General features: G+C 37.4%; 2 protein-coding genes across 8 annotated transcripts in view; both read right to left on the bottom strand.

Annotated features, from left to right (window-relative positions):
• Positions 1-148: 148 nt before the first annotated feature.
• On the bottom strand, positions 149-17,380 carry LOC106173410 (receptor-type tyrosine-protein phosphatase T-like). 2 transcript variants are annotated; one of them, XM_013554546.2, is made up of 21 exons: positions 16,437-17,380; positions 11,582-11,680; positions 10,779-10,899; positions 10,218-10,282; positions 9,774-9,895; positions 9,379-9,472; positions 7,893-7,975; positions 7,683-7,719; positions 7,272-7,372; positions 6,816-6,941; positions 5,720-5,880; positions 5,105-5,243; positions 4,652-4,801; positions 4,202-4,301; positions 3,795-3,871; positions 3,154-3,306; positions 2,699-2,818; positions 2,402-2,449; positions 2,033-2,238; positions 1,570-1,705; positions 149-1,271 (listed from the first exon to the last, which is right to left on the bottom strand). In XM_013554546.2, exons 1-21 carry the CDS (start codon positions 16,510-16,512, stop codon positions 1,131-1,133), a joined length of 2,355 nt encoding a protein of 784 aa, XP_013410000.2. In that variant the 5' UTR covers positions 16,513-17,380; the 3' UTR covers positions 149-1,130. The 2 variants fall into 2 exon arrangements, with proteins under 2 accessions (XP_013410000.2, XP_086865176.1); XM_087009050.1 differs by lacking the exon at positions 16,437-17,380 and adding an exon at positions 12,510-12,688.
• A 3,782-nt stretch (positions 17,381-21,162) lies between these two features.
• Positions 21,163-23,544, bottom strand: part of LOC106173426 (uncharacterized) — a 33,082-nt gene continuing 30,700 nt past the window's right edge. For all 6 annotated transcript variants that reach the window (XM_087008272.1, XM_087008275.1, XM_087008273.1 and 3 more), the window contains exons 30-31: positions 22,910-23,029; positions 21,163-22,735 (exon numbers count right to left, since the gene is read on the bottom strand). In XM_087008272.1, coding sequence (XP_086864398.1) covers positions 21,764-22,735; positions 22,910-23,029 — 1,092 coding nt within the window. In that variant the 3' untranslated portion in view covers positions 21,163-21,763. The remainder of the gene's footprint in view (positions 22,736-22,909; positions 23,030-23,544) is intronic.

Below are 23,544 nucleotides of genomic sequence, written 5' to 3'. Positions count from 1 at the left end.
AGCTGTAAATTCTTTGGAGTGTAGTTGTCTTATAAATTGACAAGTAAATAAATAAGTTGTAAAAAAATAAATAAAGTGAGGTACATGCACACAATATATCACTTATTTCAGTCCAGTGCCTCTTATACATAAATATCGAAAGAGTAACTATCGTCTTCTGATTCGCCAGCGAATCTATTTATTCAGCCGTAACTTTTCTATGCCCCCTGTCATTCGAACGATAAACAACTTATCAAACGTCTACAAAGTGGCATGAGTGTAATAATAAAAACGGGCCTTAATCTCAAATGAATGAGTGACGGTAAACTGGGATAATTATTAACTTATATTTAAAATATGAGAGAAATAAAATGGAATGATGGCTCTATGGCAATCTTACTAAAACAAATACCGGTAAGGTACCACATTGCTCCTATTACAGATATATAATACCGTATAAAATAGACCAAATACCAAATAGCAACCAATAATGTCGTCTTAAATCCTGGGAGGTTGTGAGAGCCAATTTAAAAACTTTAAGTCTATATGTCTCACGAGAATTTTGCATACAAAATATTCAGTACCATAAAGTTATTGTAATTTATAATATTTTTTTCGAAAAAGATGTAAAGGTTCCCCCACCGGGTCTCACTGAATGAGGTTAAAGGCTATAGACACCAAAATTCACTTCCGTTCTGTCTGAAAAATGGGCATGGATATTTCAAACTATTGCCCACTGAATTAAAAAGCATAAAAATTTCGTATAAATGCCACTTTCATAGACGGCCATGTGCTGCCCCCAGTGAAGTTTGATACTGAGAACCATTTTGAAGTGTTTTTCCTTTGTGTGTTGTCAGTCAGTCTGCCACCAAGGCAAAAACTTCCCCTTTCCATTTTCTGATAAAGATGGTGTCACACAGGAGGAGGATAGTCACAATACTTTTTAAAAACAGATGCCTCTACAGGTAAGGCACTGATTCAGTGCATGCGATAAACATCGAATCATTTTTGTTGGTCTCGCTGCATTTTTCCGGTTTTTCCCGCCACCTTCCAGATGGTCAAATGCATTTTGTGAGTCCATCCTTGATATTTCCGGTGGCATTTCTTTGCACAACTTCCTTTCTTTTCGCTATCTTTGTCTTAATCATTTGCTAAACGTGGGACTCTTTCTCCGTCTCTGTCTCCGTCTCGTTACAATACGCCACATTAATTATACCACCACCGTTCACTATTCCGGTAGTTTCGGCGTTGATGTAATCCATAACAGTATCGTGGCAAAGTCTGTATTCTTTCTGTAATGACAATAAATTCATTTTTATTACTGTCAAAATTTCATTTTGTTTTCTGGCACATGCACGCACGTATATACGCGAGTGTGCGTACACGTGCACAAAAACATACAGATATTGAAGGATCGTACTATCGAATTTCTTTCATTTTAAATTACGCATTTAATAATTCATAAATCTCACAGTAAATCTTACTTTTTAAAACGTTTGAATTATATCAGCGCAATATATCGATGTGATTGAATAGAATGATCTAGTAGTTGGAGAGAGAAGAAGAGAGAGAATGGAGAGGCAGACATACCACGTTTTTGACTAGCACGGATCTGTTTGTTTTGACGGCGTTCACTGTGGTGAAGATGTCAACTTTTCTCTCGGCTTTGATCCTGCTCAGCGCGTTACTCACAGTGCAGAACACTCCACATCTACCTACTCCATCCCTTCAGAACAAATAGAAATATATCAATATTATAATCATGTAACTTGAAGAAGTTAAAACTCACTTTGTCAGTCCGTCAATTTCCCCAAGTGCAAGACATTTAACAAAGACAGGCTCCTGTATATATATATATATACATTAAAAACAGTACATGATCGCAAGAATCTTATTATTCAAAATCAAATAATACGATTGAAAATTCAGCAAGAAGTAATTAATAAGTGGGGCAATTTAATTATGTTTTGGTTTATATCGATAGAATTTGAGTTTTCTTAACACTTTGGAATGTATAATACTATATTCAAAATGTTTTGCCAAGCAGACATACTTTGATACAACACAAATCGGGCGTTCTTTCCCCGTTTTGGACGCGTTCTTAGTCTGCAATTCCTCCGCCAGGAGCGCTGCCTGTATGAGTCCTTGCTGTTCCTTTAGTCTTCCAGTTTTGCGGTTGTATTTTGGCCACTTGAGAAGCTGAATCATGGTGACGTATTTACACACCGAGTTGAAGGCACGTTCTTTCTTTGCAAGTTTCTGTGAATAAACAAAAAAAAAATGCTTTCATTAAAGCTGTCTCTTTGGACATGCCATTTAAAGCAGCAGAGTAAGAGACGAACGGTATTCCTTCCTTTCTTCCTATCTATTTATTTGTGTATTTATATAACTATCTAACTGTCCGTCCTTCCTGCGCACTTACCACGCCAAGTTCTCCCAGCATGCGGTACATCTTGTCGTCTATCGTTTTCTGAAACATAAACCAATACCAAACATGACAAATAAATGGATAACTAAATAAATAATATATATCAGTAAAATAATTTAAGTTTGCAATCTGCTTCACAAGTGCGATGCCTTTTTGATATGAACATCGCTAAAACTTATTTAAAATATTGAAATAAGCATGAAGTATCAGGAAAATCTCTTAGTCATAGAAACAGTGTATAATTTCCAGAAAGCCTTAAGGTTCTATAAAAGTCATAATATTGTCACTCACCATGACAGAAAAGTTCCTGACCATGTATTCGGGTTGTCGTTTCCCTGAGAGCAGAGAGACTCTGAAGTTATTGTAGTCTTCACCCCATTGTATCGAAGTGGGCCAGAACGGTTCGCGAAACTGATTAAATGGAAATATATTTCATTTATCATACACGACGCCTGTCAACTTTTAAAGAAACAATTTTCTAAGTTCGTGCATCCCATTTTCAAAGAATATTTAATCATAATATATAAACATATTGATGGACTACACGGTTTATTTTACGTTAAAAAATTTCTTTTCTTCATTACAATTTCTGCTTAAATAAAATTATTCTGAAATAAAAGTACTTTATGTTGAATATCATTAGAAGGAATTTGAGAGAGCTCTTCATTCTCGATTTTCAACATAATAAAAAAATTCAGCAGATGTATATATTATGATTGTAGAAAGGCTACGTCCCTCAGACATACCGTTTTATGTTTAAAGTTATGCAGCACCACTATTTCACTTATGTCATGGTCAAACACCATCGTCCAGAAGTCCCCGACGGTAGATAGGTAATTGACCGTTCCTTTGGTAGACGGCCATTCCGTCACTATGAAGGCATTAGATTCGCTGTATCCCTAAAAAGTTCCAGAAATGAACAAATTAAGAATAAAGACGAAAAACACTGGTTGTCATCAGCTTGTTATTACCGCAAAACCTTTAAATTTTGGTTATTCGTCAAGGCTGAGAAAAATGCTCTGACTGACTATGAATGTTCCGACTGTTGAAGACTAACAATACAGGTAAGCAAGTTATTTGTACAGCCTGAGGTGCTTATCTAGATGCTGACTGAGGGAAAATTAAGTCTTCTGGTGGATTGGGCAAAAGGAAAGGGTTATACCTGATATAGGTCCAAAAATAAATCTTTTACACAAATATCTGGATGCCCGTCTCCCCAAACCACAGCCTACGTCCCTGTTCCTACTATAGCATGCTTGTGTCATACAAACAAGGTTTCTACAAGTATTAAAACAAATGCTAAAAACATCAAGAGTACAGCCCACATTCCCTGTCATAGCCCACACTATGTCCATTTGAATGGGTAAAATTCCGTAATAAAACTTACATCGACAAAAAGAGCGTTGATGTAGTCAGTCCCGGACGATCTTTGAATGCTCTTCAGGTACGGCCGAGCTTTATCCGCTGGATGAAAAAAAATTATAAGTACAAATTATGATTTACACTAAGTATTCATTGTAACGTAAAAGAAATAGAAACCCACTTGAGAGGAAATATGTATGCTTATACTTTAAAAGAGGAGAGTTTGTAAAGACACTAAGCACACAGATTAACATGAGAAATATGAAATAAACATTTTGTTTATCCGTTGGCCTTTACACCAAAGAGAAATTGAGCATGAATTGAGAAAAGTTGTAGTTAAGCATATAAACATTGCTATTGTGCTAATAGTCGTGGATAAGAGCTTTTTAGTTAATTGCTATACATTACACAAATTACAGTATAAATACGCACGTGGCAGTAAAATAGCATCTCTGTTCTTCCGCCTGTTTTCTAACATGTAACCTGCCGCACAGTCGCTAGGGGTCAGCACAGGCGCCATATTGTTCAGCAGCTTTAAAATTAAAGTAAAAAATGTTTGCAAAGAAAAAACCATTACTTTAAAAATTTTTCCGGGGTTTAATGTGTATTTAACTTCGAATATATTCCCATTGCGGTAGGGGATATTCAATACAGAGCGAGTAAATCATTGGTACAACAACCGCAATTCGGCACTCATCAAAAAATTCTGCGCGGAGCACTGATGAAATGTTCCAACGCGCATGCACCATAATAACTAAGAGAATCAGTACAGCAAAACTGAAATTTATTCATTATAGGAAACAAATTTTCAAGTTATCTAAATGTTTTAAAACACTTTCATGTTATTTTGATGTAATAGTTTGCGAGCAATGGTTTACATACCTCAAACTCCTTTTGATACCCGTCCCTGTGAAACCAACCCCTTTTACTGCTAAGGTTTTTGCATAGGCCCTCGAATTTTTCCACCGTTACTCCGGCAAACTGGCAATTGAGAAACGTGGCAACGACGTCGTAAATGAACTCGTAAGATTCCTGAAAGAACGAGCTGTTTCTATACTTTTAATTGCCTTCGCCGATCACTACGGTATCATTTTGCATCCATAAAATCGACATAACAAGATTGTGTGAGAATGTTTTGACTTTCTAATATGTGAAATAGAAGAACAAATGAGCAAAGTTTAATGTATTTCAGTAAGTACGCAGAAAAGTAAGGCAAAATAAAATGTTTAATTTATTTTGTTATATAGATAATTAAGTTGCCGTCAATGTACCCCGCATAAAATGCATGCATTATGAAATCAACCTTCCAAAATTTCAATTCAAAGTTCATCTTACCTTATCACTAGTCAACCCTGGGTAAACCTTATGCATATATGAACTATAGTTGAAAATGTTAACATCATTTTTGGCACGCAGTCGTGTGATGGCTTCATGGAACGCGATATACACACCGGTTTTGGCGAAGCTTTGTTTTCTAAAAACAATAACAAGGAAGCATGTTTATCCATGCAATAAATGAAACAACATAAGTGCCAAAGATTCAACTTCCCTAAATCTACGGACGTTCGGAGTGGGTTACCAAAATTTTTTCAAAAGATCCCTACAATACGTTCGTTTTACTTTGCTGAACATGCAGTGTCGATGTTTGAATTTACAGATTGTTTAAAAACTCAATAACGACCGCCATGCACATTTCACGACCACTAGAAAACACAGGCGTGAGATAAAAGAAGCAAAGCCACAACGTAAGGATTACCACTTAACTAGTTTTCTGTCAGCAGTTGTCATGTTATTTCTGTGGTCTAGTGACAAAAGGCAAACAGATACTGGGGAGGGGGGTATGACATAAAATCAACAAAGTAAAAATGATAAACAATGCCGCGGTTTTGTTCATCGATGTACATTTAACCAATTAATAAAGAGTGGTTGATGTGAAAAAATAAAACTTACGATTCGTGCAGAATAATTGGTCCACAAAGTCTTCCTCTGTGCTCCATCTCCTCGTTAACTCTCCGCCACAGGTCTACCAACATGGCGGGGGTGGGTTGGCGGCCTCCATTCCAACTGCGTATTTGGAAATGTTTTATCGTTCGCTTCTCGACGCCGTGTTTCTAAAAGTACAAGATGATAAATTATATACATATAAAACAGAAAATGCAATGGATTCGCACGGTTGAATTATAAGGAAGAGTACGTCTGCTCGGCCAATTATGAATACGACAACATTTAATCACCCGTACATGTGGAAAAACGAAAAATAAATATCTTCATTGTCGTTCTCATCTGTACAAGTGCTTTTAAATTATACTTTAGTCGATAAGGTCATTCCAAAAGTCATATTAAAACACACTTTTCTTGATTTAACGCTGAAGTAAAATGTGTGTAAAACAGCACTATGGGAGCGTGCATGCGTACGCGCGTACGTGTGTGTGCACCCACTCACGCGTTGTTTTGCAGTACAAGTTTAACAAATATTTAAGTAACATGCAGCATCTTCAAAGGGGTTGAACCCCCAAGAAGGAGGTATGTTGAGTTCGTTGACAATTCTGCTATTTAGTCACTTTCACGCACAGTACACTTAAAATGATACGAGAACCGAGTAACAACATATCTTGGCTTTCTTCGTCCCATATGTGCCCATAAAATATAGCACAGGTGCTGAGTTCACTTATTCACAGTTGGTGAGCCTTTCGTTGCACACTACAATCGGCCAAATCGAGGCACAAGTACTTCCCGTCTTGGGATTCCAACCCCTTGAACTTTGGAAATGTCAGTATCATTTAATGAGTGTCATTTGAAGTGAAGCTCTTACAATATGGGGTCGTTCCGTTTATCTCGATCTGCGGCTGTCTCTTTACCTTAACTCTTTAGTCATCTTCAACATTCAGTTTTTAATGACCACTCATTTTCTAGGAAGGTTAACGTGTAATTGATATGGAGGCATGGGCAAATGGTGGTTATGATGATGACCATTATTTTCTGCTCTGGTGCTATTTTTTTATTTACGGTTATGACTTCACCTGGGAGGTAAAATGTTGATAAATACCTTCTGCAGCACCATGGTCCTGACAAAGCAGTCTGCAGTCTTTAATGTGTCTTGGAGCGTCACCCTTATGTTTCCGTAGTGCCATCTGTCGGAAAGTTTATCCGGCCAGTATTTGAAACTTAAAACCTGTATTTAAAAAAGGAAGCGACAGTCTAAGTTGCATTGTGGATGTATATGCATGATTTTAATAAAAGAAATATGTACCCATAAAAAACGTGACCTTTATTACCACTGAAAATAAATAAAATTAATGCTATAAATCAGGCACGAAGACTGATCAATAAACCCTTACATAATACCAGTACCATTTGGACGTATCCCGGAAAGTAGTTTTTTTTTTGTGTGTGTATTGGTATTAACTTATACGGATACTAGACCACGAATAATACATGTAGAGGTAAATACTGACATAAACCCTTGGCAAACCCACTGACAAAGAGGAAAATGGCACCTCACCCTACTGTATTCGAACCTCTCTGTTAGCATGACAACAGAGGCGGCGTTTTCTCTCCAGACCATTTCCCAGAACATGTTGCAGTCGGCCTGAGACATAGGCGCTGTGGAGAAAACATATTTGTCAGGCTAGCATTTAACTACATGTCCACAATCAACGTACATGTAAGTACTATGTACATAGATAAATAAAACATACAGGTAAGAATTACAGTCGGTCTGAGGCAGGGGCGCTGTGGAGAGAACATTATTGCCACACTAGCATCAACTACACGTACACATGTAAGTTTTCAGTATGTAGTTAAATAAAAATCACTGGTTATGATTCAAATAAATATATAAATAAATAAATAACTTGATTAGGTGTTAAAATATACAATTATCATCTTTTTTGACAAAAATATAGCGACCCACCTGTGACTGCTTCAAACGCATTCTTCTTTTCAAAACTCTACAAAGAAGAGTTAAATGTAGAATAAAATGAAATTTCTGATATCGAACAAAAATTCTTGTATTCAAATATCTGTATCTAGATCTGAAAGTCCTCTTTTATCATGAGCTATATAAATTAAAGTAAAATGAGAATTAATGCCTTTACATAAGCCCGAAGTACAGTACACTTACGTCTATTTTAAGTGGGGCTGTGTATATGTTGTTTAAAAATTTCTTCTTTGAGGCGACATCATACAGTGAGTTCGCTACAGCAACTAGTAAGAAAAGAAAGATTGCGGTTTGATGCACAAAACATATAACAGCAATAATGTTTGTTAGGACACAGGGGCCACGTGACTTCTCTGTTTGGCTTAAATATGTTTAACTGTAGAATTTGTTTCTACACCGCTGCGTCCTTTAAAATATACATAGCAATCTAGTACTGTATATTATTTCATTCATACAGTCCAATATTAACTAAAATGATACTGAATGATTTAAACACAAAAACCATTACAATCCCATCTTAAAATAATTCGATCACACGGTGTCTAAACATTTCTGTAGTTTCGTTTTAATGAATGAGTGGTCTTAAACTCAAACGCATACATTCTTATGAATCAACTCGTAGCTTTTCAGATTTTTCCACATGTCAAAAATCAACCGTGTTGGTATACGCGCAGATAGACCTCAATTCATACCCACATCACGTATGGGTAATAAACGTTTATGTCCGAAGGGCATCTTTTCTATTTCACTGATTGTCCTCACGAGGGGAGAGACCTTTAAACTTTTCTTAAGGCAAGTGCATGAAACTATTAGAAAAACACCAAAAACTGTAGCAGTTCCATTTCTGTTTAAACTGGCGATTATCCAACGCTCTATCCATACTCAATGATGATAAACAATCATTTCTGCAAATGGTACTCTGTTTTGATGGTTTGTTGGACAAAACCTTTCGATTTCTTTCACTTGGTACGTAAACTTTCTTTCTAAACGTATATGGTATCACTAGGCGAAGTTCGAACCAGCGCCGCGAAAGACTTGCACCTCTTGGTATTGTGTAAACAAACCTAATAGGGCCCTATCTTGTCCTCATGGAGACAAGCATCTCTGAAGATATCCCTAAGATCTTATCACTTTACTGCATAATGTTATTACCATGCTACCCCCTTGTTCCGCTATGTTTGGCTGTAATGATATATCTTTTACAATAACATGACTTTTATGCATGTGCTTGTTTCGCCTTTGACTTCGCAAAAGAAACAGAATATGTAGGTTCAGTGGTTTTATGTCCCTATGTCAGCCGAACACCATAATTACTAGCATATTTGGCTGCAGTATATAATTTAAAGCGTACTTTTAACTGACGCCACGACAAAAAAATAGCTTACATGCAGTCGTTATACTCGGTCTAACGCCTTTCATTCGAGAAAGATAAAATTCGCGACACGATAAGACATATAATATGAACAATAATAAAAAGGATTTCAACCATTTTATCACATAGCATCCGACTGTGTTTGTTGACATAATAAGTTCTTGTTATATCTTACACATACTGCGACTATTTTATTAACCATCAAAAGAAAATAAGCGCAAGAATACCAATAACTGTGCTATAAAACAAATATTCAACATAAACAAACACTTAAAGGACAGCAGAAAGATTCCTTACATGAAGTCTGGAAAACTTTCACCAAGCGGTCCATTCCATTTAGCCCATTTGAATCGATGTTAGTCTTCTTCGTTTTTTCCATACGAATCAATGCCTGTAAAGACGTTCACGTATAAACACGAGGAAGAAAGGAAGAATTTTTTAAAAAAATGAGTGGTGTGACACCATTCAAATTTCACCTTCATTAATACTTTATGGTGCTACTCTATATTTTATTTATTTATTCATTTATTTTACAAATTTAGTTGCTGCAACATTTTATACTAATTTTGGTTTCGTCTATGAAGAGTTCTAGGTGTTGCTTTTTGTGCTGCGACAGTGCAATCATCATTTCGAGACAAATTTCAGTAACGTTAACTTCAAATCATTGCTTGATGCAGCCAGGGACATCTTACCCAGAATTCCTGTTCCAGAATCTTCTTCCGTTTGCGTCTGTTATATTCATCTATGAAATCGTCCTTTTTTATCGGGCGTTCATTTAATCTGATAACCTCTCTGTCGGATATTTGAATTCGTGCTGGAAATAATGAATTCGTAATGGTCTGTAAATTCAGCATGAATCGTATGGATAATAAATACAGAAGCAAAGGTCACCGTAGGTCAACACGTATTTTATCAAAAAGATAAATTTTACAAGAGTGATATTCGCTGATATATAAATAATTGCTTTTAATCTGACAATTTGTTCGGTCTGGGCTGTTGGTTTCACAATTTCAATAACATATTCCTTTTCAATAAATCACGTTTCTTCTTATATTTAGTTGGGGACATGCCGCTTATTACGAAAAGTACAGGAAAAATTCGTAACGTTTATATCAAAAGTTAGGTCATTTCTTTACCCTGCTGCTTGGCAAATCTTTCTGTCTCTCGTCGCCTTTTTCTGTCTGGTTCGAGGTACATTTTTCTACGATAAAAATATTAAAATGGGATGTAAGTCAAACAAATTATATATAAGTCACTGCGCCTTTCGTCAGATTATTTTCACACGCAATTAACGTATTATGGCACCATTTCAATATCAAATTATATAAGATTAGCAAATATAGATAAACATTGTTCATTTAAACATCTCAATGGCTAGAGAATGAAGACAGGAACATTGACAATTTAAAGCGATTAGTTTAGTATATTTTTCACTAATAAAAAACATCAAGGATATGGACTGTCATCAGGAAAGGTTGACTTAATTCAGGAAAAATAATTTGATCAGATTGAAGGCATAAAGAACGTATCGTTTCCTTTCAAACCAAGATTGTCAGCAAACACGCACAGTGAAAGCAATTCAATGCAAGAAATTACAGTTTTTGTGCCCACTGTAGACACTACATATATACTCTATTTATTCTATCATAGACAACAATACTTAAAGTAGGCCTATATTGACAATCATTGGCGCTTACCGGAAATGCAGCAAGGTCACGAGAACGAGGCCAAGTAAAACAAAAATGGAGCATCCTATGCCCCAGTGGAACTTTAAGTCGGACCATTGCGTGCTTGTGTGAATTAAATCCTCGAGATTTGCTGATCATGGAAATAAATATGTACCATTAACACACGTTGATACATGTAAATAAATGTTTTCTTGAATTATTATTAAAGTATAACTCGAAAGTAAAGCGCAAAATCTTTATAAAAATTGCTAAATAAGCTACAAGTATTAAAAGAATGATAAAAAGCAGATGATGATCGAATTGTTAAAAAGAAAAAATATCACAGGAAGACTTCAACAAGAGAATTTACTTTTAATTTAAAGCAATAATAACTCTTCGTTTCGGCCAAAAAATGAATTTTCCTGGAGTAAACAACAATTTTCCCATGCTTACCAATGGTTAATGAATCCATTTTTACATTCAAAGTTAGTCCCTGATTTTTTTCTAAAAAGTTTGGTTTTTTGTCAAAATCTCTTAAGAGATTTTAACAGAGTATAGACATCAATGGAGGTCACGTGGTCTAAAGACAAGTTCAAATATCAGAATAAAAGCTATAACTGCTGTTTTTGTGGTAAAACAGAATAAATTATATTTCTATGAGTTATTCACAAGGTTTTTATTGTGAAATATAGGACTCATACAAAGAGTTATTATGCCTTTAAGTTATTAAGTGCAAAACTGTATATCCACAGTGCCAGCATTAACAACACTGCAGAAAAAAGATATTATAACATTTAGTAATTCACAGAAATTAAAAAAGTAGGCCTACTTACTTTCTCCCTTATGGTGTAGCCCAGTTGTGGTGATGGGAAACTGAGTCGTAATATTCGTCATGTTAGCTACGTTGTTTTCATTGGCAAGGTTTATGTCGTCTGCAAAATCAAAACTAGGCTATATGACCTACGTCATCCATGCACATGTGTTTCGCAAATATGACATACATGTACATGTAGATATAATAAGGAATTAAAAAGCTTCCGGTACATGATCTTTTAAAAGTATCAAGGACCATACACTACTGAAAGCTACTGGTATGCCATAATTTTATATTCAAGAAAGACTGGTTGATACACACGGTATTTTACTCTTAACATATATTTACTGGAATAAAGTTTTTTTATTGTTTTTGGTTAAAGTTGCTAAAATTAACGCCTTATTCGGAGTGTAAAAACCTATACTAGTACATAAGTGATGACCTACCGAGTATACTTGAACACAGACAGCCTAATTTAACAACGTTAAGTGACGGGAATATGTGAATTTCTTGTCAGTAGTATTTACCCTCTTTATACTTATATAAAAAGCATAAGTGCAATGCAAGTTTGCCTTATAACCGTCTGTTAACAGTGGCACCTCGTATATAATACCCATTACCTATATGTACAAATGCTACATGCCCAATAGTGCTCCCTGGGCCTCGGTGTATGATATAGTGGAAACATCACGGAAAGGACAAAATCAAAAATATATAGGCTTGGACTGCGTCAGTCATCCACTTACATGATGAGAAATACAAGAAAAGATCCGCCCTGTCCCCGTATATCAAGTTTTGTTAATTTGACATATAAACAGATGACTGCAAGTAAACATTTAAATAAAGCCAATACGATACGATTAAGACCAACCTCTCCTTGAAATACTGAAATAGTTTTTTAAAAGATGAAAATAATCGCTAGTCTCTACTTTTTACGAAGCACCTACCTAAAAGAAAGACAAAGACGGCTATAACTCTACGTCCACCTTGACTTAACTTTCACATACTCGCGATAAAATCAGTGCATCACGTTCACTCAAGGCGCTGAGATCGCATCGCAGCTCAAAATGGGGCGTAGGTTATGAAGCCTTCATAAAACAGGTCACAGTAAATAATGTACATAATCAACCTTCAATAAATCGATGTCTGCATCACACCATGCAGTGACTATCTTGTATCCACCTCCTGAATTGCGCTTCAATCTCTCTCAGTATGTCGGTCCTGGTCCGTCCTAGTCTGACCACACCTTCCTGAGCTGAGGGCCCCCATTGCAATGTGGATGTCCAGATGATCTCATCGATAAGAGGGACATTTATGACGCCTCACAGGTCTTAAAGATTTATTCCCTGGCCTGTCCACTGTCATGTCCACCTGTTTGTTGGGTGTCAGGAGAGGCGACATACTGTTTCCTGTGTTGACGAAGATAACCATGTGCCAATGGGTTGGATGTGCATGTTTATTTTATCCTAAATAGGTCCACTGCCAATGCACGCGTGAAGCTAAGACCCCAGAAGGCATTCAAAGTCACTATTGATTTAACGTTGTCAAGTCGACATTTGAAATGTTATGTTGATTTAAAGTAGCGACATTCATTTCATTGTTTAACTTAAAACCTTTCTCACCCACTTCACTGGAGAGGTTCTTTAGAGGGTTTCTTTCTTTCTTTCGGGATAACTCACGTCATCAAGTTTATTATCTCAGCTCACCAGGTATTTCAAAACAAATCGCGAGAAAGGGTGTCTCTTAATTTGCAATTTGATTGAACAAATTAGTATTTGACAGGATTTACCAAGTCTTTGGGGTATTTGTAACTGAAGGTCTGCTCAGCCATGGGATCTTTAGACCGAAATTCGGGCAAACGTGCGTCTCATCAGTGATGCGGATTTACGATGACCCCACTGCTCCTTGGGCTTCCAAATCCCATGGTCAATAGCATTCTGATGACGTAATTTATTCCGCTCCTCGGTCTAATGCTGTCCTTGTGTGAACTAAAGGCCATATTTCTATAGATGACAGAGACGAATGAGAGGCCAGTCGAGGAGGTTGTCACACCTCCCTGTCATCATTTATTCTCTTTTCTATTAGATAAGTCATCACGAGCAAAACGTTGGACGTACGCCATCCACTATCGTTGATCTCCCCCCCCCCCCCCCCCCCCCCACCTCGTCCACCCCATCCCTTCTTCAAAAAGGAGTTCTTAACAGATGGCGTGTTCAGCTTGGATGTTTCTTTCAAAAAGACCCATGATAAGATCATATAAAGTTTACAGTGGTATGCATATATGGATGTAACTTGACTGAAAGATACTTACGCATGGGCAGACAACTTACAAAAAGCAAAACACTGGGGGCACGTCAGGGTCGTGAGCGGTTTTCGTTAACGTGAGAGAGGGGGTTGTAATGGTAATACATCCTCGCTGATAAGATCAACGTTGTGCAAAAGGGCATTTCAACTAAACGAAATCATTTAAACGTTCCACAAATTTGCATTTTTGTTTGAAGCATATAATGTAAGAGGAGTTGCCGATTATCGTTCTCGGCGAAAGGCGTTATGTTATCACGTTACATGTAATTTTCCATCCGCCACTAAAATACATTTGTACATACCATTGAATCACATAATTCAGTGATTGAATCAGACTTGGTGAGTTCACTGTAGATCATATGCTACATCTTATATAACTCAGTAGCACAGTTATAACCTTTAAGAAGGTAAACAATAGGTTAAAAAAACTGGTGCATAATTTAAAAAAAATTTTGTCTTATAAACTCACTGATAAACGCGTAACATTCCTGTAAGCCTGTCACCGTAATTAAAGTAATGTATATGTACGGCAACATACATGTACATGTGCAGACGTATGCCAGTATATGAGACACCTAAGGACCAATTGCCTTAGCATAATTTCCATTGTGGGCCCCTACGACACGTGCCTTTTGTAAAAAAAAAAGTTCGTAACAATAATCCTCAAACTTTTCAGACTACAACAACTGACTGGCCAAGGGTGGAAAATCCAGTCTCGAAAAGAAGTCCACTTAGCGTCCATCATTGGAGTGACAGCAAGGGTGGCCCTATTCAAATAAGCGTTAATCAGAGCACTCGTGTCTTTCGTGGTTCCTACTACAGTATTACGTGCCAAGTTGAAGTTTAAGAGAGTATGTCAGCGTAGGATTCATGTTGAAGCGGTCGTGCTATCATCCCATCGTGTAAAAATTAATGGTATAAAGACAGAGATAAGTTGCTAATGTGCGCCATTTAATGTCGATCTACATAAAAGTCGTATAAAATAATAGCCTGTTTTACTCTATATACTGTCCGGTGATATTCATATTGTTAAACAAAACCGGAGAACATCATTATTATAGTAATGACATGTCCCGCTTAGTGAAATATTTTATATAGACATTTTTGTATAATGATTTCTTAAATATAAAACTGTGTGAGCCTTATATTAGATTACCCAAATGAATTGAACTAACTGACGGTGGCATGCTTACGTCGGCTATCTTTTGAGAAAGGGGAATTGTTGATCATCTTTCTCTGAATCTGAGATGAAGGTTTTAAACTATCTAGTAACATAAGTCAGTTTCACATAGCTTGAAAAATAACTAAATTGTGAAAGGAACTGACAAAAAAATTCATCACAAGCCGATGCTGACTTCAGAGTAAGAACGTCAATGTTAACCTGTGTCAGAAACGTCGTTTCACTCCTGTGTCCTCGTACACCCAGATACATAAGTGTATAACGGCGATTCATCATTGTTTTTGCTACAGCAAGTTTGAGGTAAGAATCTAATAGAAGTCGTGGCGAGCATGGGCTTGGTTTTCCGTATGCCACAAGAAAAAGAAGATGAAGAAAAAGAAGATAAAATCTCCGATCCATAGACCTCACCATGGACCTGCTCGGCAGCGCCTAATGTAACAACACTTTTAAAAGTGCGAACTTGTCATTCAAACTTCCTTTCATTTGATATTTCACCTTTTACACACATTTTATATCGTTTACTGAGACTGCGTATAAATAAAACGACCATTCGGGCATTATTTTTTATACCTATCGTACTGATAGTTCTGCGTTACTAATACAGATATGTTAAAATACATATTTATGTTTTTGTTCGCACTTTATCTGCTCCCTATGTGGTAAATGAGATACGATATGATGTATTTCTTCATTGAACAACGGGTGTATATGCATTAATGTATCTTTATAATATATAATTGTAATGTGTAAAAAATAAGTGATGTTGCCAGCTGTAATGAAAAAAGTATTGAGATGGGTGTTTCCAGTGAAGGTGAATACCGTACAATGAAGATCTCGCTATTTTTTCCTTTTAAGCGCCAGAAGAATTTGTGTGAAAGATTGAAGACTACGACAAAAAAAATAATAATAATAAAATAAAAGAAATAAAAAACGAGAGAGATATCCATAAATTGGAACACAAAAAGATGTTTTTTTGTCACAGTCTGACGGATAAACTGACATTTTTGCGATGAGTTTTTCCGATAAATGAAGGCGTGACACAAGAAGCGATAAAAAAAACTTACAACGCAATGCATGAACAACCTCTACAGACTCCATGTTCCAGTCTTTTCAATAACGTTCTTTCACTGTTTAAAAAAATTACTTCAATAATAAAAGTCCCACTTTCTTCAGATGTTACATGTACATGTATGATGTTATTTTTAAAAAGAAATACAGGACAGAAAAAGATGTACATACTTCTATTACCACAATGGATGATGCATGGCAACGTGGTACGGTATTTATCGTAAACATACTAATAGTATCCCACATTTTCTCCTGACCGCAGCAGTCTTGAATTCAACTGCTGACACCTAATTAAAAAGAACTTTGTTTTGATTCAACTTACCTGTGTTTACACCATTCCGCCTTACAAGGCGTCCGAAGATCCATACTTCTTCTTCTTGCTCGCTGTTCATCATCATTTATGTATCTTCTCTTTAACCAAATTCTCACCCCTGTACTAACGCGGTCAAATCCTGTCAGCCGCTATTGTCCTAGTGTCCATTAAAATCCAACATTTGATATCACGCCTGTGTCATGACTTCAGAGCAAATATATTCCGTATCGTAAAGAAAGTACAGACGATAGAGGAGTATAATTTTTACAACTGTTGGCGATGGCTGATTGTGTAGGTGGTCCAGCTTGTCGTGCCTATCAGTCACCTGTGATGTCGTCTGTTGATTACAGGTGTGTTCCTGCGTTCGTTAATTCATTTCACTTTACCTGTGGGTTGGTTTCTGGAGGTTTCCGTGTCTCTTGACAACTTGCTCTTTATCAGTATTAATTTCAATCCCTGTTCTTAACCGTCCTTATCGTGAGGACATTAAGAGTCACGTTGACCTAGAATGGAAAACAGAATTCTATGGGGGTGTTTTTCTGCTACCATTATTTCAGCCAGCCACTCTCGTTTGCCGTCTTATCGGGACTCGCATCTGAGCAGGTAAAGAGGGCCATCTGTAATGTGCATTGGAGATGACATGAGACAATGTGGGCCTAGAACGCCAGGACTGAGATAATATCAACTATCACGGAGACATGATGGATCGCAAGCATTCACAAACGTTGCGCCCTTGTTTCTCGTATGTTGCAGGTTGCTTTACATAATGTTATAACTTAGACGTATATGTGTTCACACAAGCAGGGGCCTGTCCCGAATGTTACCCGCTCAAGACGCCATGTCTGGACATTCAAAGGCATTTGATGCGACTCAAATTTACTTTTCCACAAACATGTCACTTACAAACGTGCTACATTAAGCTCAGCTGTCAACTTGGCTATGGCCTCCGTTATTCAATTTGTACGTTTCTATCTGCTTGATGAAGTGCAATCAACTTAACGTTTGTCTTAGTCACACATTTGGTAGGCTTCTCGTCCGTTCTAAAAGTCCACGTGTGAAGACAGGCAATATGAATTCAGTTTAAATCGCGTGTCGCGGCGCATCGGACAACACAGCGCTACATTTTGCAACCAAACGTATTCTGCAAAGTGCGGTCGGTTGCATGACACGGCGATACTACTGTTAGCAGAGACGTTTATTTGTAACTGCGCCGCATTTTAAAACCAGAGAAAAACGCGAACATGCATTTTGCAGCCAAAACGCTTTTTGCAATATTTTTTAATCACTGAAACGATATGAAGAACTATAGGGTGTGTTGGGACTGCATGTGGAGGGGGAGGGGGAGGGGGAGGTGGGAATACGGGACTCGTTTACCGGACTTGGTTGCTCTCTCTGACATAGACATCCTTGAGAGAAAATACAGATGATTTCTTTGTTTTTTCTGTACTTTTTTATTTTTATGGATGACATCCTCTGGGGACCCCAAAGTCGGTGCGAGCGGGCGAAAAAAAAAAAAAACAGTCCAAAAAAAAAAAAATGCTTAAGAAAAGTTATGTTTTCAGTACACAGCTGGAAACACTTATTTACCACAGAAACACGTATCAAACTAACAACATGTCTTTATCCATGCTCTCAAAATATTAAAGCATTGTGAATAGGGCCTACTTCGTAGAAAGGTAGGCCTAAAAAGTCATGAATATATATGCTGCATATTACCAAATCTATTTAAGGTTATTTCATGCATTCTGTTGGTATAGAAACCAATAAAACAAATATCAAATAAATAGCGTGTCTTTATTTGTACTCTCAGAAAATTAAAGCATTGTAAACACTTCACAGAATTGTTAAAAAAATTAAGCAAAGATAGGCCTATGCTTCCTACTACTAAGGTAATTTCGGTCGATGCCATTTTGTCTACTTCGACTCACACGCTAGCAGCCAACTATCGGGTGGCCTGTCCGACCTTCAGTCCACCAAATACCGCGACGCTCTTGTCGACCCTTTTTTCGCTCCAAAAAGAAACTGGTATGTGCTGCTTTGGACAGAATGTCACTGAAATTTTCCGGGCGATAATTGCTGGCCGTGGCCAGCCTTTCGTAAAATTGTAAAAGGGTGATATCTCCCCATGTCCAATATCAATGGCAAACCAATCCAAAACGACGGCCCCCGTTCTCTTTATGACTTTAATTGTCGTGTATTTTGAAATTAATGCTAGAGATGAAGTTGACGGCAAAACGGCCATATTTCCATGTGGTGATAATACGCATGCGCAGAAAGCTCATTTTCCACACGCGGAACTACTCGGATGTCTCCGCAGTCGACAATGACAGTATGGAGCTTGCGGAATTAGCAGAGAATTGCCGATTGCATTTTCCGGCAAATTCAATAACGATGTTTGCGACAACCGACTTCCTTTGGGGGGGGGGGGGGGGGGGGGGGGCGGTTTGGGGGGGGGGGGATTTTTTTTTTTTTTTTTTGGAGAACGGACGAAAATCGGTGCGCGCGCAGGATGTCATCCATAAAATTAAAAAAGTGTGGCCTATTCTGAAAAAAAAGCTTGTATTTCGTACAACAGGTTATCAAACATTTTGAAATGTATTTAATCATGACTCAACATATGTAAACGTTTTTGTTTTGCAAATTGCTCACTGACATCTGCATCTTTTGCGCAATAGCATAATGTCCCGAATAACCTTTATAACTGACAGTCACGTCTAAATTAATGATGGTCTTAAATAGAACTATACAAGTAGGAGTGGTCACTTAACAAGTAGATATAAACTTTCCGACCAAAATAACTGGTTTCTTTCGATATAGGCCTATTACTCCTGGCTCTCGTTAAAATGTATAAATTTCTAGTTGGTGAAATTCTAATATGAGTTTTAGACACTAGGGATCAGCTTATGAAAGTTTAAACTATTATATTGGGGTAGGTCTTTGCCTGATAAATTGTCATTTTTAACAGTCTGAGGCTGGGTTCACATAAACCTGTCGTACTAGCAGGATCGCTCTAACTCCGAGGGGATTCTCGTTAAACTGCATTCAGTTTAAGCGGCTTAAATGTCTGTCACGCCCTCTGAAGTTGCTAGGGGGTAATTAACTTTTGTGCAGCATTCGGAGCCGAGACTACGTTTGTATAACATATTATTTCAGACCATAAAGAAGTATCAGTTTTCTTATATCATTCAAATTGTGTTACGCTTACGTTAATCGCTTAGACTATCACGATAGAATGTTTGTTAAACATTACGTTATATCATGTATATGCCAAATCCAGTCTTCTCCCGTGATAATCATCTAGTAGATCTTCGTGCACTAGTGCCTACCTCTGCATTATACACCCCATTACATGTCGATGTCGGTAGTTTTCTCCCGGTGGGACCAGGGCCAATCTAATGACCGGGGAATGTTTAAATTAACTCTAATGTAACCCCATGAACATATCTATTATTATGTTAAGTGGCCTCCCATGTTTAATGACCATATTGTAGTGGGTGCCATTTCCACTCATAACGAAGGTCCCGGTAAATTGATATCCGCGAGTCAATAATCGGGGAGCATATTATGAGAACCTTAAGCCCGACACACACTGCACTCATTGGCTGAGCTAACGGATTGGAGAGGTTTGATCCACCAGAGCGGTGTGCAAGACCTGAAACGCAAGATAGATGTAGCTTCCCCGCGCATCCGCTGAGGGGAAAAAAGTAAAAAGAAAATAATACACAAATAAAAAATGATCAGATGACAGGTGAGGAGGTGTGAGTTGTCATCTCTCAACGTGATCACTAGTTTGCACCGTTGCTCAGCCACAGTGTGCGTCGCGCTTTAACACGCTCTCGCACCCTGCGTCTTCGGTAATACCCTAACTGCAGCAACAAGTGGGTTTTGTATGACACCGCTGAGGGTTGAAATCTTTAGACATCATGCAATAACAATACATCCATATGGAAGGCGCCCTGTGTCAAATAAAGTTCCAATAAAGTCACAAAATGGGACGAGAATGTCCGCTCTTCCCATCAACCATTTCATCGACTACAATAGCACCGTGGGTCACTTAACACCACACTGGACGCGCTGGACACAGAAAGACAGACTTAAAGCGAAAATACCCTATTATGGTGTAATATAGGTCTTTAATTCTTCTGGCTATAGAATGACCGGCGTGTAATTTAATTTGATGCTCACCGGGGTGTCGGATACAATATTTATGTACCGAAGAAGATACTCCATGTAGTATTCTACACTCGACTGTACAGAATGCTCGCGGCGCCAGTCGTATTTCAGTCATAATTTCTCATAGACCATTTTAAAAGGAATCAAGATGAAGACAGGAAATCCTGAAATTAGGCATCATTCTGAAAACTTTCACCCGAATTGCCGCATCAAGTCTTATCTTTAACCCTCCCCAAAACCTCACCTCCAGTAATAGTTAAGTGTTGTCTATTTAGTACACAGTCTGGACATCCCCCAGGTCTGGAACAGCCGATGGCAATAATGGAAATTGATTGCAATCAAATTTAATTTGATTTCCCGATACAGGCAAATGTAGACTATTTAGAGAGTTTACGCCTTCAAGAACCGATTTTTCATCGAATCATCATTTGGCGCCACGAACCTTCTTTAAAAATTACCCCCATCCCTCGAACACATTTTACAATAGTTTAGATGCTTACTGTTTTGGAATTTCGATCCGTACAAGCACACCTACACGGTCAAAAAATACAGAGAAGAGGTATTAAATTTGGACGTAAAACGCTTTATTACACAGAGTGTAAAAATGCACATTGTAGAGTACAACTCTAATGACAACTGCTAAAGAGAAATTTAAAACGTAACTTTATGAGTGTTCAATTAACAGTCGGGGACCATCAGAACATGTTAAAAATTGAATTTTATCTAGAAGCCAACTTAAGGACACGAGAATTATTTAAGGAACAATTTAAATAATTAAAAAAAAATTATATGCTGACAAGTTGCATAATTATCTCCAAGCTTGATAATAATTACAAGCAAATACAACACAAGTGCGTTGATATCCTTTTTACCAATTTAAGTTTGTCATTGCACAGTATATTGAATAATTTCCCGTCAAATCAACATCGTTACAATTACGCACCTGACAATATAAGATGGAACCACTTTATAACTCCAGGACTGTTTATAATGACATACCTTTCCATTTTGATCTAAATTTTAAGTCTATACATTTTTCATCCATTCTTCTTTTTCAAACAATGCGTTTTTCGTTTTGAAAGCACCTTATAATAATTTTCCAAGCTGGCACTATATTAATATATAACAAATAGATATACCCTGTATCTTAAAACAATCGATCCTTATAATCTTGTAGATCTACGTCGCTTTTTGCACCTCTCCGCTATCCCTTCCCCCTCGTGAACAGAAATCAGTTGGTCAAAGTCTATCGTCTCCAGGGTGGCTGTCCGTCTTCTCTTAGACGTCTTAGCTTTCCCTGAAGCAGTCTTAGGTGACTGTTGACTTAGCTGGGAACTTTGGTTAGTTATCTGAGAATCCTGAGATGAAGAATTGCTCTGTGGTTTATCTGAAATTTGTTGAGATTTTAAGTCAATGTTAGGGACTGCGGAGTGTCCTTCACACAATTTTTTGTCTTCTTTCTCAAATTCATTTTGTTTACAGTCTTGACCATCTTTGTCACATATGTCAGTATTGCAGCGACCAGTCTGAAGGTTCTTCTCATTTCCATCCTTTGGACCATTCTTTGGGGATCCTTGTGAAATTTGAATGTGGTCCATATGTGACACTTCTGCTCTAACACCTTTATGGTTTGGAGTATTTTTCACCAAGCTTTCAAGGACCTCTTCATCTTCTTGGCAATTCTCATTCCTTTGGCTTTCCACATTGTCAAATTCCTTTCTTTTCATGTTGGTAATTTCAGGGGCTGTATTTTCTTTCACTTTATTGTCATCAATGTTTATTTGCTCATTACTTGAGGTTCTTGAAATGAAAGGTAGATTTCTTGGACTACTGCTTCTAAGACCAGGGGCCCTAAACCCTCGCTTCAGAGCTGAGGGAACAGAAACAGGCAGTGGACACACTGGAGGGGGTTCTCCATACTGTTCCAACTTTCTTGCCTTCATGCGCTGAAGAGCTGTGCGGGGATCGTCTGCTTGCTCTTCAGAGCTTTCTTGCATGAGGGTATTTTTCATGTCAAGACTGAACCTTGAATTTGGTGTGGAAGAATCAGTTTTAGAATATGGTAACGTTTTTGGTACTGGAGATGGTCTCACTGGTGTAAATGTGGTTACAGGGGTCCTTGGTCTGGATGGGATCTGAAAAAAAAAAAGAGCATTGTACCGTATACAAAATTCATGCTTTATGACATCTGTAACTGCTATAACTTTGCTATCATTCATGTCAATCAGTTAAGACAAATTCACATGTCATACAAATTCTACAGTAAAATATGGACAAAATCTTTTATGCCCAGGCTGCCCTCCACATACCTTGACCACAGAGTTTGAGCTTTTACTGGACACTGATATATCATCATTCTGCTGGACAGGCTGTCCAAATACAATGGTCCTCAACTTCTTCTCCATCTCGTTAATGAACTGCTTTGGTGACTAAAATTGAAACATTATTTCAATAAGTTAAAAATATTTATGCCATGTCCACAGCATGTAATCAAGAAATCAACTTTATGTGGACTGCAGTCAATTTCAGTGCCAAAGTAAAGATTACAGAGGTGGTTTTGTATAGCATCCATTACAATGACTCAGCACTGTGATTACAATAAACACATGGGGATAAAATATATTAGTACTAAACTCTTGTGAACAATAACGTGTATAGGAGAATACCCACTTAATGTCATCAACTTAAATTTAAGTTAGTGGGACTTTTGCAGATGGTGAAATTGCTGTTTGAAACCATATGCATTTAATCTATAGACTCAAAATACATATCAATGACAATGGGATAGCACCATAAACGTTAGCTTATGTTTTTGATATCTAACTCAAGGTCAAAAAGGTGCTGTTCAAAAACTCTCTTTTACATGGGATTTGTTCTAAAACCTTGACACTCACAGATATACTAGTCAGGCTTTTCATGATGTCATTTTTAATCCTGTTAATCT

The sequence above is a fragment of the Lingula anatina genome, chromosome 3 (assembly GCF_051362555.1).
Source record: "Lingula anatina isolate TDL-2025a chromosome 3, LinAna3.0, whole genome shotgun sequence".
Classification (NCBI taxonomy): Eukaryota; Metazoa; Brachiopoda; class Lingulata; order Lingulida; family Lingulidae; genus Lingula; species Lingula anatina.
The sequence above is the reverse complement of the archived record's forward strand: the minus strand, read 5'-3'. Positions and strand labels throughout refer to the sequence as shown.

Excerpts from the sequence above, each read along its gene's own strand:
- LOC106173410 (XM_013554546.2), bottom strand. The coding sequence starts at position 16,512 with ATGATGATGAACAGCGAGCAAGAAGAAGAAGTATGGATCTTCGGACGC. Across the intron at positions 7,720-7,892 it reads CAGCCCCACTTAAAATAGAC|AGTTTTGAAAAGAAGAATGC; the intron begins GTAAGTGTACTG and ends TCTTCTTTGTAG. Across the intron at positions 4,302-4,651 it reads GGTATCAAAAGGAGTTTGAG|CTGCTGAACAATATGGCGCC; the intron begins GTATGTAAACCA and ends TTAATTTTAAAG.